This window comes from Lissotriton vulgaris, chromosome 11, assembly GCF_964263255.1.
Source record: "Lissotriton vulgaris chromosome 11, aLisVul1.2, whole genome shotgun sequence".
Taxonomy (NCBI): domain Eukaryota; kingdom Metazoa; phylum Chordata; class Amphibia; order Caudata; family Salamandridae; genus Lissotriton; species Lissotriton vulgaris.
This window is the reverse complement of record NC_141699.1, coordinates 71,152,653-71,169,521: the sequence shown is the minus strand read 5'-3', so window position 1 is coordinate 71,169,521 and position 16,869 is coordinate 71,152,653. Positions and strand designations below refer to the sequence as shown.

Below are 16,869 nucleotides of genomic sequence, written 5' to 3'. Positions count from 1 at the left end.
CACCACACTAGAAACAGTATGTCGGGCCAAGGAGGAAACTCTGAGTCTCCCCTTGTGTCAGTTGACCCTCCACAGGTCATCCCTTCAGGATATACTGTGCTGAGCTTCAAGGAGTTAAGACGATTGTGTCACTCCCGGAAGATTCAGCAGGGGTCTAACCCCACAACGTCCTTTCTGATTGGTCTCTTGGAGACTTATGATGCCAGGAGAGCTGAGAAACTTCGTAGCTCTTCTAATCCAGAAGGAGACATGCCTCCCCTCGAGGGAACCCGAGACGATCCTGACCTCATTCATCTCGCAACCGAGAACGAGGATGTGGAGGAGGATGAGGATGAGGATCTCTCTGGGGACGAGGCAGATAAGGGACAGGTAGAAGTCGTCAGACTAAGCAGGTCCAACTTAAGCAAACATGATAGCGGTACTGGGGGACCCCTGGGGCCACTATCAGGTCAGCTTAACATGGGGAATGGACGAGCCAGATCTCTATCAAGAGGCTCTGGCAGATCCCTTCATACCAACGGCTCTCACAACTCTTCTCAAAGAGGGATGACGTCCCCCCAGAGGAGAGTGTACGAAGCGAAGGAAAGGGCAGCTAATCTGCGGATCGAAAGGGAAGAACTTGCCCTGGCCAAGGAAAAGCTTGCTTTCGCTAGAGAGCAACAGTTAAGTGGGGCAGTCCCCACTGGTGGCAGCAATGTACCTAGTAATAGGGAAAAGAGTTTCGATACGAAACACCTTGGGAAGATAGTGCCCCCCTTTAAACAAGGGGACGACATCCACAAATGGATTACTGCTTTGGAGAGGGCCTGCACTGTGCAAGGCGTTCCCCAGAGTCAGTGGGCAGCTATCTTGTGGCTCTCCTTTGAAGGTAAAGGAAGAGACAAGCTCCTCACCACAAGGGTAGAGGACGCCAACAATTACCAAGTCTTGAAGAATACACTCGTTGAAGGGTTCGGCCTAACCACTGAGCAGTACAGGGTGCTGTTCAGGGATACCCAGAAAACGCAGTCTCAAGATTGGTCTGATTTTGTCGATTGTGCCACTAAGGCTTTTGAGGGCTGGTTGCTGGGCAGTAAGGTTACTGATTACAAAGGATTGTATAATTTGATGATGAGAGAACAAATTTTAAACAATTGTCAGAACCAGTTGTTGCATCAGCATCTTGTCGACTCGGATCTGACCTCTCCTCAAGAATTGGGGCAGAAGGCAGACAAATGGGTTCGTACGAGAGTCAAACAGAACCAGGGCCAGAATCAAGGTGGTCAGAAGAAAGCAGACCAGAAGGGTAAAGATTCTAAGGGGGAACAAAATGACCAGAAGTCTTCGACAGGTCCCCAACAACCCAAAGAGGGTGGGGGTCAGGCTCCCCAAAAGAAGAAAGAAGGCCAATCCAAACGATGGTGCCAGTACTGTAAAAGTAAGTCTCACTGGTTTAGTGAGTGCACCAAGAAAGGAGGAGGGCAGACTCCTGCCACTGCAGCCCCTAAGGCACCTGTGCCCCCTAGTACAGTCAGCAGTGGTAGTGCGCCTCCCAAGGGTTTAGTAGGGTTAACCCTGGGTTCTGAGGGGCGTGACAACTTAGTTGGCACACTCACTCAGGCTGTCCTTGTCAGTACAGGGGACGTAGACGTGTCCCCTGACGTAAGCCCCAATACTTTGGGCAAATACAGACAGACGCCTTTCATAAATGGAAAGATGGCTCAGGCCTATAGGGACACTTGTGCCAGCGTCACCATGGTGACGCCTAACTTTGTGGACCCTGGACAGATCATGCCAGGTACAGAATTCCTGGTGACCAATGCAAGCAATGTCACTACCAATCACAGTATGGCAATTGTAGCTTTCTCCTGGGGAGGGGTAACTGGCCAAAAGAAGGTTGTAGTTAGTCCAGACCTCCCAGTGGATTGTTTGTTGGGCAATGATTTGGAGTCGTCACAATGGTCAGAAGTGGAGCACCGGACTCACATGGAAATGTTAGGTTTGCCAGCACATGTGTTCGCTGTGACTAGGTCACAGGTCAGGAAATGCCCCACTGAACAGGTGCTGGATCCTGGAACAACGGACCAGACACCTCCCAAGAAAAAGAGCAGTAGGGTTAAGGCTGCGCCTTCCCCCTTGCCCCAGGTCGAGGATCAAGTCTCAGAGGAGGCTGACCTACAGGAATTGAGGGAAACTGAGCCGAGAGAGTTCGAACTTGATCAAGTTGAATTCTTGGGCTCAGGGGGACCCTCAAGGGAAGATCTGGGGAAGGACCAATTAGACTGCCCTTCTCTTGAACCCCTCAGACAGCAGGCTGCTGCTGAGGCTGCTGGGAACGCCACAGGTACCCACAAGGTATACTGGGAAGATGGACTCCTGTACACTGAGGCAAGAGACCCCAAGCCTGGCATGACCAGGAGGCTGGTCGTCCCCTTGTCTCAGCGTGGTTTCCTACTTACCTTGGCCCACGAGATTCCCTTGGCAGGTCACTTAGGCCAGACGAAAACGTGGGACAGGCTTGTCTCGCACTTTCACTGGCCTCACATGAACGAAGATACCAAGGAGTTTTGCCGCTCCTGTGTCACTTGCCAAGCCAGTGGTAAGTCAGGTGGCACGACAAAGGCCCCCCTTATACCAATGCCTGTGGTGGGGGTGCCCTTTGAACGGGTGGGGATCGACATCGTCGGTCCCATGGAACCACCGACAGCATCAGGGCACAAGTTTATACTGGTGGTAGTGGATCATGCCACCAGGTATCCTGAAGCTATTCCCCTTAGGACCACTACAGCCCCTGTTGTGGCAAGAGCCCTAGTTGGAGTATTCTCCAGAGTGGGCTTCCCTAAGGAGGTCGTCTCCGACAGAGGTGCAAACTTTATGTCGAGCTACTTAACTGCTATGTGGAAGGAATGTGGTGTCAACTACAAGTTCACTACACCCTATCATCCACAATGCAATGGGCTTGTTGAGAGATTCAACAGGACCCTAAAAGGGATGATTCATGGACTACCGGAAAAGCTTCGGCGTAGATGGGACGTCCTGATCCCCTGCCTCTTGTTCGCCTACAGAGAAGTCCCACAGAAGGGGGTTGGCTACAGCCCTTTTGAACTTTTGTACGGGCATCCTGTAAGAGGACCCCTGTGTTTGGTGAAGGAAGGATGGGAGAGACCTCTCAAAAAGCCTGCAGCCAACATAGTGGACTATGTGCTCGGCCTCCGCTCGCGGATGGCTGAATACATGGAGAAGGCATCCGAAAACCTTAAGGCCAGCCAAGAACTCCAAAAAGCTTGGCATGACCAAAAGGCTGTCTGGACTGTTTACCAGCCCGGACAGAAGGTGTGGGTGTTGGAGCCAGTGGCCCCAGCAGCACTCAAGGACAGATGGTCCGGGCCCCACACCATCCTGGAGAAAAAGGGAGAGGTCACCTACCTGGTCGACCTGGGAACTCCCCGGAGCCCCCACAGGGTGCTTCATGTCAACAGGCTAAAAGCATATGTCGACAGGAAGGACATGAGTTTGCTCATGGCCATAGATGAGGGACAGGAGGAGGAGAGTGACCCTCTCCCCGACCTGCTCTCTCAGAATCCTGACGATGGCTCGGTAGATGGTGTTGTCTTTTGCGGCAGCCTCTCCGACCATCAGCAGAGCGACTGTAAACAGGTTCTTCAGTCGTTCCGACATCTGTTTTCTCTGACACCCAGTCAGACCGATTGGTGCACCCATGAAGTCGACACTGGTGACAGCCTGCCCGTAAAGAGTAAAATCTACAGGCAGCCTGATCACGTCAGAGACTGCATCAAAAGTGAAGTGCAGAAAATGTTGGAGCTGGGAGTCATTGAACCCTCGGATAGCCCTTGGGCTAGTCCCGTAGTTCTAGTGCCGAAACCTCACACCCAGGGTGGTAAGAGAGAGATGAGGTTCTGCGTAGACTACAGGGGTCTCAATGCAGTCACTAAGACTGACGCCCACCCAATACCAAGGGCAGACGAGCTTATTGATAGGCTGGCTTCGGCCAACTACTTAAGCACGTTTGACCTGACAGCTGGGTATTGGCAAATCAGGTTAGCTGAGGACGCCAAGCCTAAGACAGCATTTTCAACCCCTGGTGGGCATTATCAGTTCGTGGTGATGCCCTTTGGTCTGAAAAATGCACCTGCCACCTTCCAACGGTTGGTGAATCATGTCCTTACTGGGCTGGATGACTTCTGTGCGGCGTATCTTGACGATATTGCTGTCTTTAGCTCCACCTGGGAGGATCACCTGGTCCACCTGCGGAAGACGTTAGAGGCACTGCAAGCAGCAGGTCTCACTATCAAGGCCACCAAGTGCCAGATAGGGCAGACACAGGTTGTATACCTGGGCCACCTTGTAGGTGGAGGTCAGGTTCAGCCACTGGAGAGCAAGATACAGTCAATCAGGGACTGGGCTCCTCCAACCACCCAGACTCAGGTTCGAGCTTTCTTGGGCCTGACTGGATACTACAGGAAGTTTGTCAGGAACTATGGGTCCATCGTGACACCATTAAATGAACTGACAAGTAAGAAAATGCCAAAAAAGGTTCAGTGGACAGCGAGCTGTCAAAAAGCATTCGATGACCTAAAGCAGGCCATGTGCACGGCGCCTATCCTCAAGAGTCCGGACTACTCCAAACCATTCATTGTCCAAACAGATGCTTCTGAGTTGGGTGTGGGAGCTGTTCTTTCTCAACTGAATTTTGATGGTCAAGACCAGCCCATTGCTTTTATAAGCAGACGGCTGACCCCTAGAGAGAAGAATTGGTCAGCTATTGAGAGGGAGGCCTTTGCTGTGGTTTGGGCCCTGAAGAAGCTGAGGCCATACTTGTTTGGCACTCACTTCAAGATTCAGACCGACCATAAGCCCCTCTTGTGGCTAAATCAGATGAAGGGTGAAAACCCCAAACTGCTTAGGTGGTCCATTTCCCTACAGGGGATGGACTTCACAGTGGAACATAGACCTGGTACTGATCATGGCAATGCCGATGGGCTCTCCAGATATTTCCACTTAGAACAAGAAGACTTACCTGGTCAAGGTTAGTTAGTTGTTCCGACGTTTGGGGGGGGGTCATGTAGGAGAGTAGGGTCTGCAATCCTATGATCACCCAGATTTTTTGCTTTTGTTTCACTGGTTTACGACTTCCTCTGGCTGTGGGCCTGCCAATCAGACCCACAGCCTGGCGGTTCTCTTTATAAATTACGAGATGTACCCTAGGTGCATTTACCAATTGGTACTGGGCCACCTTATCAGACCCTGTAACCCAGGGCGTAGGTGTACCCAGGGCCGTCAGGGGCTGCAGCATGTATTATGCCACCCCTGGCTGGCCTCCTAAATTTGACACAACTGGCTGCATGACAGCTGGGGCAAAGTCGTGTAATCACCCTTTGCTGTAGATATAGTAGCCCTATATCTAACCCTCCAATGGACACCCGAGTTCCTATCAGTCACTCCTATGGCAGGCCTTGACAATCCTGAAGGCAGAGTGCATGGGCTCGCGTGAACTAAGCTCTGGCCCGAGCCAAGCCCGGTTGCAGCTTGCGGAATCGAGACCCAATGGCTGTTCCATGATAACGCGTACCACATCGGTAACTCCGGTGTCGCGTTATCAAGACATGTCGAGTAAGGTGTCATACGAATCGGGATGCTGCCCTCTCACCACCTCTGGCGACGAGGTTAGCATTCCGCCCTTCTAGAGGGACACGACATGTACGTAACTGTGAACCCCGGTTAAAGTTAACGAAGGCCTCAGCTCCACAAAATGGATGCTGCCACCACAGACACAAGTCTGACCTCCTGCTGCTGGGAGTCCTTCCAGCGAGGAGCACTTGGACAAAGGGTTTCCTGTCAAGGGCGGTGTTCGCACCGTCCCAGACAGGGTTTGTGTATTCTGGGTAGGTAGGGCTTTTGCGAGAAGGTGACTGCGGAGTGGCACCCCGGTGCTCACTACGCATCTGCCGGTTAGAACCAGTTCCAGGGGCGACAGCCCTGGCCTGGGGAAAGTCCGGCAGGGGAGAGGGGTGTAACTACCCCCCTTCCTGGTCCCACCCTTAGGGCAGGACCTAGTCATGTACCCACCCCTTTCTTTAGGATAAAGGCCGGAGCGGGGACCCTTCCAAATTAGATCATCTTTGAATCAAGAATACTTTCTACGAAAGGACTTCAAGACTCTTCTTAAGATTTCTCCCTTGTGGCTAAGGAGTAGTCACCCTGCATCAGCGGGCACCATCTAAGAACTCTGCGGTTTGCTGTAAGTCCTTCCTCAAGGAATCCGACGGCCCAGCTCGACGAGAACCGGCTTCCCTGGCACCTCTGACCTCTACCCACGTCATCAGCTCAGCTGTGATCTGTGGGTGCGACGAGACCTCGAGGGACCGGCCATCATCAGAACCTGCACGCTCTTAAAACCAGCACGACCATCGAGGTAACTCTCTGGTGAGTGCTCTGGGGTCCGAGAAGCCCCGACCCTGAGCCGCTCCAGCACCGAAGTGCAGTCTCCCAGCATCTCCACGATCTGCGTGGGGCCCTTCTGCTCGCTGCTCAGCACGTTGTCTGGTCACTTGCCGCTGGCTTGTGCCCTTCCGTGACGACGACCAAGAATCAACACTGCCGGTCTGGTTGCTCCAGACTGGCCCTTGCTTCCATCTTTCCGAGTAGCACCCCGGACCCTCCTGGTCCACCCAAGACGCCGACAGCGACATCCGTCGTGGGACAGCTCGCACCTCCACCGTGGTCGCCGACAACGCCTCCTGGTCCGTGAGACTGCAGAGCCGAGCGTCGCCCACTCACCTGGTCGAGGTGACGGCCAACCGGTGCCTTCCTGGTACCCTCTGACTACTGGCTAGTAGTACGAACTTGGTCCCCTCTGCTTTCAGGTTTCATCAATCTCTACGAACTATACACCACTGGTCGCCGGCCAGCAACTCCTTTTCTTCCGGCTCCTGGCTCGTCAGCGAAGACCCCGACGCCTGTAAGACTTGCAGCCGCAGCCCTCGTGGCTAGGTAACTCGGCATTTCGGTGCCTGCATAGCCTCCTTACTCTAGGGTCCCGAGTCCCTCGCTTCCGACTTGCCTTAACCTTTCCGTGTCCTCGGACACTTGTCTTTAAACGTGCACTTGAAGTATTTGCTAAAGAGATTTGGTTGTGCTTAGTACCCTGTCCTCATAAAGAGTACAGGGCTGTTGTGATTCTTAATAAATATACTGTTTATTTTCATAACACTTGTGTGGTGTCCTTTCACTGGGTGTTCAAGGGGTACATGTGTGGTAAACAGCTGGCTTAACGCGCCCTCTCGAGTCTTTAGCCTTAGACTGCTCGTATCCACGCTACTAGGATAGCTGGTCTATAGGTTGACTTACAACCAAACACCATAAGGGTCGTTGGAACGATACATAGCGGTCGCTAGAATAGCGAACGTTGCATATCGGGCCAACTTCTCACACCCGGCATCTGTGGGGGGGCGTTGTAGTGATGAGGCAAGCTTAATGGCCAGAGTTGCTGAGTGTGATCCCTGGTTAGAGTAGGCACAGAGGCGAGAATTATCGAGTCCGTTTGACCCTGGTCCACGACCCTGCCGCGTCGGGAATTGAACCCTGGTCCCGGGCCGTTCTCTGCTCCCGGGTCTGCCGCCTCTAACCAGTGAGCCACACCACTCCAGGCACTGTCATTTACAACACCAATAGCTCAAACTCCTGTAAAAGTGATACCTATTGCATTGCAAATGCTTGTTACCCGTTTCTTATTAACCATGTAGATTATATGTCCCTAATATGTAAGACTGACAAACATATCATGGTTGAACCATTAAGGGCACAGCGTGTTGCTATAAAAAAAATGTCCACACCATTTCTCGGGTGTAAAATATTCACTTGTTCACTAACTTTTATACAACCAAATTAGCATGTCATAATCTCTGCTGGACACCACAACCCCAAAGCTTGATTTACATCTCTCCATTACTTACTTGATTGTGCAACCTTTGTAGTGGAAGCACCTGTCGTTTCTGATGGTTAAGTGAAGGACGTAATGTCGTAATTCATTTACACGGACACATACATATTGATTACGCTACATTTATTGCTGCTTTGGGTTTGATGTTTTATCACTTTCCTCTCAAGACTCATTCACCCAGCTGCCACAGTTAAGTTAATAAGCATTTCCTTTTGTGACATGGTTGTATGTGTGTATACCCAAACTCTCAAGGGGTTTTTGGGTTGCCTTTAGGTATTAAAATGAGATGAACTCAAGCTTACCAACCATCAATTTTTTTGTATATTTCATAAATATAGCAGCTCCCTTTGCTGACTTGCAGGCAGTTCTCTCATTACAAATGGCAATTGTCATGGTTATGTCTGCAAAGGGCTCCGTACACCTGGGTGTTTAGAAAGTATAATGTGGCCCGATTTCAACCAATTAGCTTCCGTCTCATTATTACAGTGTGTACCACCAGTCATGTGTTACCTATTTTTATATCCTGTGGTTCTAGCTGTCTCTCAATTTCAGCTTTGTTGGGAATGCCTTACTTACAATTTGTCCTCCCTCAGCCGCAAAGAGCACCCTCTCCTACCTTAACGCAATTCCTGCTTATGCTTCCTTTTATCAGGAGATAGAGAATGGTATGTTGTGATGCTCAACTTTTTTGGATGTGGCTACCAATTTTGTAGTTTCCCCTCCCCAAGATTATAGGACCTGTGGAACAGAACGGTCTATTCAAGCCTGATAAGAGGATTACAATACTGTGGTGCAGAGTCGCTACCTTCACTTATTACAGAATATGCTTGCAGTGCCTTGTGATTTACAGGGTTCTAGTAGCTACATGCCCAGGGAAGGTTGATGAGGAAGGAAGATTGGGCCTCCTTCCCTGGTCCTGCGGCTTCAGTGCTGATGTTACCTAGATCTGCGGCTGCTGCATCTGAAGCCTGAAAAACCCAAACCTACCACTGTGACATCCTAATTGCACCATATCTCCAAAAACAGAGGGGCTTCCTTTGCGTCATATCCCTTGATGTACTCTGGACAGCGTAAATAGAAGAAAATGAGGAAGAACAGTACAGTTCTTTTTCACTATTCATGATTTCTGTACCAGACCATCTCATACTCTGTTCCCCTGAATGTGGACGGTGGATCTCAAAATCATCCTTGGGTGATTCTTTTTACAGGTTAGAGTTTAAGCCTCCTCCATTCTTAACTATTCCTGCTTACAAATGATTTTATCTGGCTAAGTAAGATTTAGTTGGTTTCACACCTCCTTCAATTAATCCTATTTGGATCTTCTTGACAAACGTGCCTGACTGCGTAGTGAATGACATACCTTAAACAGTGGTGGTTGTCTTCTTTCTTTGCAGAATGGAATTTCCCAACTTCTCCAGCAACATTTGAAGAGAACACTATGTCTTGTTTCTGATCCACAGATAAATGTGTCAAATACGGATTTGGTACTGCTTTCAACCCGCTCAGGCCTTTTTAGGTCAAGCCTAGCGCAGCGCGCATGCGCTGCTCTAGGAGATTACCTTTAGAAATTGGTCAGCTCTTTTCCACACACTTGTGCATGTGGCGGCATCTACCTTGCGGGAGAGTGCAGCGGCACGCGCAGGGGCCATCTTTTTTTTTTTTTTCTTTTTCTAATGAGCTTTCACCTTTGCTCTTTTTCGATCAGCGGCGGAGTCTCCTCCCCCAGCGGCCTTGACACCTCCCTCACTCAGCCTTCTTCCTCCCTTGCTCAATCTGACACGTCCTCTCACTGCAGCCTCTTCCCTGCCCTCCCCTTAAATCCCTTGATGCCAGGCCAGCAGTTCAGATTCCCTCCCTCAGCCACTTTTTTCCCGTGTGCATAATTGATGACTCGCCCCTTCTTAGACAGCCCGCGCCATCTCCTCCCCCTGCGATAAGCTCCCCCCTCTAGCAGAATTGCGCCCTCTCAGCCCCCTTCCACCGCCAGAGCATAAATGCCATTCTGCCCTGCACACCACCCACCATGAATGAGCTGAACCGCATTGGTTCCCTGCTGTCGGAGCTCAGTCACATGCAGGCCCTGCAAACGATGACCTTGCCGCTCACGGGCCCCTTCTCCATCGGACAGGCTTTCCGGGGCATGAGTGTGCCAGCGTTGTGGTACAAGAACCCCCTGGGCATGAAGCTGAGCTACCTGCTGCTGCAGTCCCTCAAGGAGTGCCTGTACAACCAGCTGTGCTGCTGGTATTTCAAAGAACTGCTCGACTAGGCCAAGAGCACACCCCCGCTCCCCTCCCTGCTGGGAACACTGGGGATTCAGGAGGCACCATACTGGCTCAGCCAACACCCCCGGGTCCATGAGGCACCCTATTGGTTCAGCTAACACCATAGAGGCTTCCCGAGAATCCCATTAGTTCAGCAACACTATATTTGCTCATTGAGCACCACCATTGGTTCAGCAATTACCTTATTGGCTTAGGAAGTACCCAAAACAACTCATCGAGCACCTCATTGGTCAAGCAAATTACCTCACTGGCGGAGGAATTACATAACAAACTCATCGAGCACCTCATTGGTCCAGCCATTCATTACCTCCCATCCGGCGCCGTCTCCTCCCCCTGCGGCCTCGACACCTCCCGCACTCCGCCTTCTTCCTCCCGTGCTCACTCCAGCACACCCTCTCACCGCAGCCTCTTCACTGCCCTGAGAGCCCTTGATGCCAGGCCAGCAGTTCACAGATTCGATCCCTCAGCCATTTTTTTCCCGTGTGCATAATTGATGACTCGCCGGCCTCCGCATTCAGCCACCAGCAGATGTGGCAGCCGGGGCAGCAAACACTCGAGCAGGCCAGGGGGAGGTTATACTCTCACCAGACCTCCCACAAAACACTACTCATCATAGCAAAGCAGTCATTGACCTCGGGCGTGGCGTGAGTCAATCCTAAGTGAATACAGACTGATTGACGAGCAGCTGCCACGTGACCAACCTGCATTCCATCTGTTGCATGGCTATTCCATCAGGGCCTTTGACCCTCCGTTTGGGTTCTGCGAAGTTGCACAAGTGTGTGTGTGTTTTGTAGTCTCAGTACAAAATATTTTAGATTACATAGGTTTTTCACTTTGCCACATCCTCACAAAAAAGGTGACCTTTGTGACAACTGATGTTGCAAGCAACCTTATTCAACACAAAAAACGATTTCTCTTGTTAGAATTACTTTTCTACTGAAAACCGTTGTTATTGTCCCCATCTTAAAAAAACCTGGCGCAGACCCTTCGATCCCCGCCAACTACCGCCCTATCTCCCTCCTACCATTTCTGGCTAAGGTGCTCGAACGCCATGTCACCAGGTCCCTGAGCACCTTTGTGGAGGAGTATGGGATTTTGGCTCCCCGCCAGGCCGGCTTCCGCCCCGAAACACTCTACGGAGTCCGTAGTTCTCTCGGTCCTTGACAACCTCAGGGAGGGAGGCCTTGGTTCTCCTCGATCTCTCAGCCGCCTTTGACACGGTTGACCATACCATCTTACTCTCCCGTGTCAAGGCGGCGGGGATCGGGGGTACAGCTCTGGTATGGCTATCCTCCTTCCTGAGGGACCGCACCCAGGCTGTTCTCCTGGGTGACTTTTCTGCGGACTTCCGGAAAGTTCAGTGCGGGGTTCCCCAAGGTTCCTCCCTTTCACCCCTCTTGTTTAACCTTTATATTGCCCCCCTTATTTTTTCACTACAGCAAATGGATGTCAGCGTATACAATTATGCGGATGACCTTCAACTTGTTTTCAATCTGTCTTCTTCCCCTGCTTCCATCTCAAACTTCCAGTCTATTATGATTTTTATCCAGGACTGGATGAACTACAACCACCTGAAACTTAACCCGGATAAGACCGAGCTGGTGTTGACAGGTGGTTGCTCCAGTCCCTGGTCTTCACTTTTCTGGCCCCCTTCCCTAGGTTCTCCCCCGGTCCCCTCTACCTCAGTTAAAACTTTAGGTATCAAACTCAATTCTCAGCTCACTCTTCACTCCCAGGTTAGTTCTGTGGTGTCCTCCTCCTTCTTGTCACTACGCACTATCCGCAAGGTATCCCGCTTTTTTACCTTCGATGCCTTGAAACTGATCATTTTGGCGATGGTCATTTCCCGCCTGGATTATGGCAACGCCCTATATGCGGGTATTCCTGCATATAGTCTACGGCGTTTGCAGCTGATCCAGAACCAGGCGGCACAGCTGGTGTTCAATCTTCCGAAATCCCACCATGTAACTCCCCTTCTCAAATCCCTACACTGGCTTCCTGTCCGTGAACGCGTCCAGTTTAAGCTTGCTTCTATCACCTTTCAAGCACGACTGGGCGCGGCTCCGGCCTTTATAACATCTGAGATTGTTCCCTATGTCCCAACCAGGGAACTGCGCTCCTCCACGCAATCCCTGTTGTCAGCCCCACGTTTTCGGAGAAAGAAATGGGGAGGATCAAAGTTTGCAACCCTTGCCCCACTCCTGTGGAATTCCCTTCCTTTTGAGCTCAGATCTCTAACTCTGTACCCTCAATTTCGGAAGAAACTTAAAGCCCACTTATTTGCCAAATGTTTTAACTAGACCACTTGTTGTTCTCTCCTTCCTTTCTGTTTTCCTTACTCCTACTCTGGAGATCTGTCTGTTGCAGCGCCATGAAACCGCCGGTGAAAGTGTGCTATACAAATATTTTAAACTCAAACTCATCAGATTTTGAAAACCAAAAACCGGAACACTCCACAAACCTAGAAATAGGACGAAAATGTTGCATCCCCCAGGGCCTCATAATGCTTTTGACATCATTCACCAGGCCCAATTCTAGAGGGGCCAGTAGGCCTAGGCATCCCTAGGCAGCCCCCGCCCCCCACTGCCAAATCAGAATTCTAAAACCAACATGTGTTCTTTTTTCCCTAATGTTTCACAGGAGCCTGCCGCATTCCCACCGCTTAGCTTAATTGTTTAGCTTCCATGATTGACACGTATTGGGCTCCTTTAGAGTCCAGGCACAGATGGGGTGAAGGCAGGAGGAATTGAGACCTCTGCTGTCATACACTAAAGAACAGCATGCCTTTCCCGTGATTCTCCCACTGTAACAAAAGAGACCGCTGCCGCCCATCACAAAGTACTCAGGAGTCAAACAGCCATATAAAAACAAGCATTGGCATAGCCAATAGGTCTCGCCTTTGGGATCTTATAAGTGTTTAGCCATGCAACAGTTCATGTTGTGGCACCTTGGATATTGTGCTGCATAACTAAATACTTATAAGGTCTCAAAAGCGAGACCTATTTGCTATGCCAACGCTTGTTTAAATGTTCTAGCAGAACACCTCAAACCTATCCAGACAGTGCAGTCTGATGCTAAATTGGTACCGAAAACCTCTCTCTGAGTGAACGTACACCCTCAAAGACTGGTGTTGACATAGGATATTCGTACAGTATCTTATTAGCTCTCCAAATAACCTTTCTGATTTCTCACTCCACGCATTGGATTTGCTGCCACCTGCTAAGCGTGATGTCTGGTTCTTTTTGAGACTTGATCTCTCACTTAAACAAGTCTGTACAAATTTTGTCCATGGAGCAAACAGTTGTGGAGTTATCTGTGGGACCTGGCCACAACCTCCTTCAGAGTCTTAAAGACCTTGAATTCCAAGGATTCTACTGTGAAGGGTGGCCCTATCCAATAAAAGGGAAATCTCCCAGGTCAGGTAACTGTAGTGATAACAGCTGTGGGCAAAGGCCCAGCTCCTCCTCCCTCAGATCTGGGCAAGGAAATGAAGGCTTGATAAAACCAAAGGACAAAAGCATATTTTCTTCAAATCAGTCACACACACCATGGTCCTGTCATTTTTACAGTATCGTCATAACATCGAAGAATTCACAAACATTCTGCCTCAGAAGTCTGCTGAGAACCCTTCAGAGGCCAAAGAAACTGTAAGATGCTGCATTCCTTGAGACTGGCTTCCTCCGCTCCATACAGGGGGTGCACCTTTGGGGAAGTATATTTAGGTGAAGAGGGGGTGTTCTACTGCTGTGAATTTGCAGGTAACTGGGTAGCATTTTTGGAAGTATTTTAATCTTGATGCATGATCTAACCTTTGCCTGAATCTTTTCCCCTTTGTCTGCATGTTGTACCTGTATATTGACTTTGTGGCAGTGGCTTGTTTGCTGTTCCTCATGTTTCTTGTCTTCTATTACAGGTGGCCTGATGTCTACATTGGTCTGACTACGATGGGCAGAAATATGTCAGTCGGCCACATACAGCGCGCCATTGATTCTTCCATTGCTGCTCTTTCGACCTCTGGAAAGACCGGTATCGGGCACACAGAGGTTCCTAGGAACCCCTTCCCCTGTCACAACCAGCAAGACCAAACCATAACCATTGAACTTATGGTACATCCCGGCTACCCCAGTGTGCCCCCCGATGGAGGCTGCGGGGATGGACCCGACGACTTCTCCCAGTCCTGGGAACGCCAGCACGAGCTACAGACCCTGATGGACCCACAACTACAAAGCTACTACGAGAAGAATAGTGTGCAGTTGGGCGCCTTTATGGATCTATAGTGTGTGTGAGCAAGTTGATGCACCAGGATCTGACCGCGAGGCTGCTTAACTGTTTTGGTCATATGGACCCATTCTTGGAACAGAGAGCAGCTAGTAATGCACTCACCAAAGCTTGTTTTTTTATTTATGGTGCCAGCGCTGCTCCTTTGAGGAAAACAGACTTTTTAAGGAAATTCTCAGCCATCAAAATTGAATGGAAAATGGAACCTCTTCTAAGAGCTGTTGGGAGGAAAGGAGGGTGGGGGGGTCGAATAGCAATAATTGACCAATGGCTGATGTTTTATGTTGAAAAGTGTTTTTAAAAATCAGGTTTCATGTGGATGAAGGACAATTGGCACTTACTGAAACTACTACATATGACCTTATGCAGCCGGGCTGCAACGCACCCAATCCTGTGCATGACCGGGGAGGGGAGAATGAATCCAAATCCAGGTCTTAGTGGAGTGGCCCATGGATGAAGCAAGCGGACGGGTTCTTTCTGCTGAGCATGGGGATGTGCAGTACGACATTACCTCTGCTGTCTGTCCGCATCGGAGTGAAGCCGCAAGAAGAATCCGCAAATCCAGAATGAATGCAGGGTCTATCTGAGTTTTACATCGGTCATTGACTCAGGTCTACAAAGCAGTGTTCTTACAGACATTGTCGGGGTCAAGAGTTCAGTGGAAGGGGAGTAATGCTGCACTTCTGTAGCCCTGACAGACTTCCAAAATTAGAAGTGCAGACAGACTGACCTTAAAATGCAGCCACACAAACACCCCAACAATATTCACCTATATAAAAATCGAATTGCATTGTTACTTCCTGAGAACATGTAATAATTCCAGTTGCCTTCTATGAAGTAGTAAACAGAAAAGCTGAGTAGTTCAGTAAAAATCTATTGCAAACTGCACCCAATTACGTCTTGGGTTTTCCAAACACAATAGAAAAAACAATTTCTATAAGACAACGAAGACCCCCCTTAATGACTCTGAAACCACATTACAAAGACGTCCTCAAAGTGTAATTGTTGTCTGCTGTTAATTGTACACTGAGACCGTCATATGCTCGTCCTTCCTAATGGCACCTTTGTGTCTCAAACCTTAGTTTTCCATCACAGACGGTGCTTTACATTAAACCTGATTTGTTTTTTACTCGGGGACATTAAGAAGCGTTGAGCCGGTGTGACTCCCTCTGAGTGAACGTTCACCCTCAAAGACTGGTGTGACTGCCTCTGTGACTACCGTTGTACATCCTTTGCTTGTTTTTTAATCCCCATTGTGCATTTGGACAAATTATTGTACAAAATTTAACAAGTGTGGACTGCAGGTACTACACAAAGAAATCAACAACACAAGATCGTCACTTCTCGTATACCTATGTACGGGTACTGGCAAGGGTTTTTTTTAGCTTGCTAATTGTATTTGAATGCATTTGGACGTCTATAGTAATGTTTCAGGTTGAAAAATGTGTGTACCCACCTTCTACAGCGTCATTCCACTTCACCCTTCACATCTCAGTAGGTTTCCAATGGGCTCCTTCAAGCCCTCTTTTTTTGGGGCGTTTAATAAAGCGCAAATTCGACCCAAAGGTATCAAAGCTCTACGTGGACACCAGTTGCGTTACAGACAAACACAATCATTTTGCTAGTCACGGGGAGATTAAGTGATTTGCCCAGAATCACAGGATGTTGACCATCCCTGCCGAGATTGGAACCCGGATCCCCAGCTTCGAGGTTGACCGCTCTAGCCGTTTGGCCACATCCTCTCCCCTTAGACCTGGACTACAGAGTAGGAATCCTTCCCATTTGCACAGACTGAGCTTCCTGCTTTTATGTGATCACTCGACTTCCGAAAACTCCACAATGTATTTTATATTTCATTTCTTCTTTAAAAGTATTCTAAGGCAAATCTTCTAATAAAATACCTGCTGGGCTGGAACACCAGCACTTATCCCTACGTTTAGAGGTTGTCTTTACTCCTGAAAGCCTTGGACCTTGTTAATGTTTTGTTCTAGAGTCATTATGTCATTGTGGTGGCTTTACAGTGCTTTCGATACTTGACTTTGCCAAACGGTTTTGTGCTCCATTGCTGAGCAGAGTGTGATTCAGTTTGTGGTGATGTGCTGTCCCCTGAGTGAGTGGGAATGTGTGTGTTAGCTGAAAGTGTCAACCTAAGAAGTTGTGGGTGGAACTTCTTGCTGCTTTGGCAATGGTGAACGAATGCTATTCCAAATTCCTAAAGTTGCATCATCTGTCATCCGCATGTCCACTGCCTGTCATCACACGTATGTGGGCAGAAGGCCGCTCACAGCAGCAAGTCCTGTTTATGCTCCTATAGTCAGTTGTATGTTCTGAGTTCTGTACAGGGTGCTGCGTGGTGTCCGGTGGACA

At 49.5% G+C, this 16,869-nt stretch overlaps 1 protein-coding gene across 2 annotated transcripts in view; it reads left to right on the top strand.

The window, feature by feature from the left end:
• YDJC (YdjC chitooligosaccharide deacetylase homolog) overlaps positions 1 to 16,435 on the top strand; it is a 129,715-nt gene extending 113,280 nt beyond the window's left edge. For both annotated transcript variants that reach the window (XM_086942723.1, XM_086942722.1), the window contains exon 6: positions 14,138 to 16,435. In XM_086942723.1, the coding sequence (XP_086798849.1) occupies positions 14,138 to 14,501 (364 nt within the window). In that variant the 3' untranslated portion in view covers positions 14,502 to 16,435. The remainder of the gene's footprint in view (positions 1 to 14,137) is intronic.
• Positions 16,436 to 16,869: the final 434 nt, after the last annotated feature.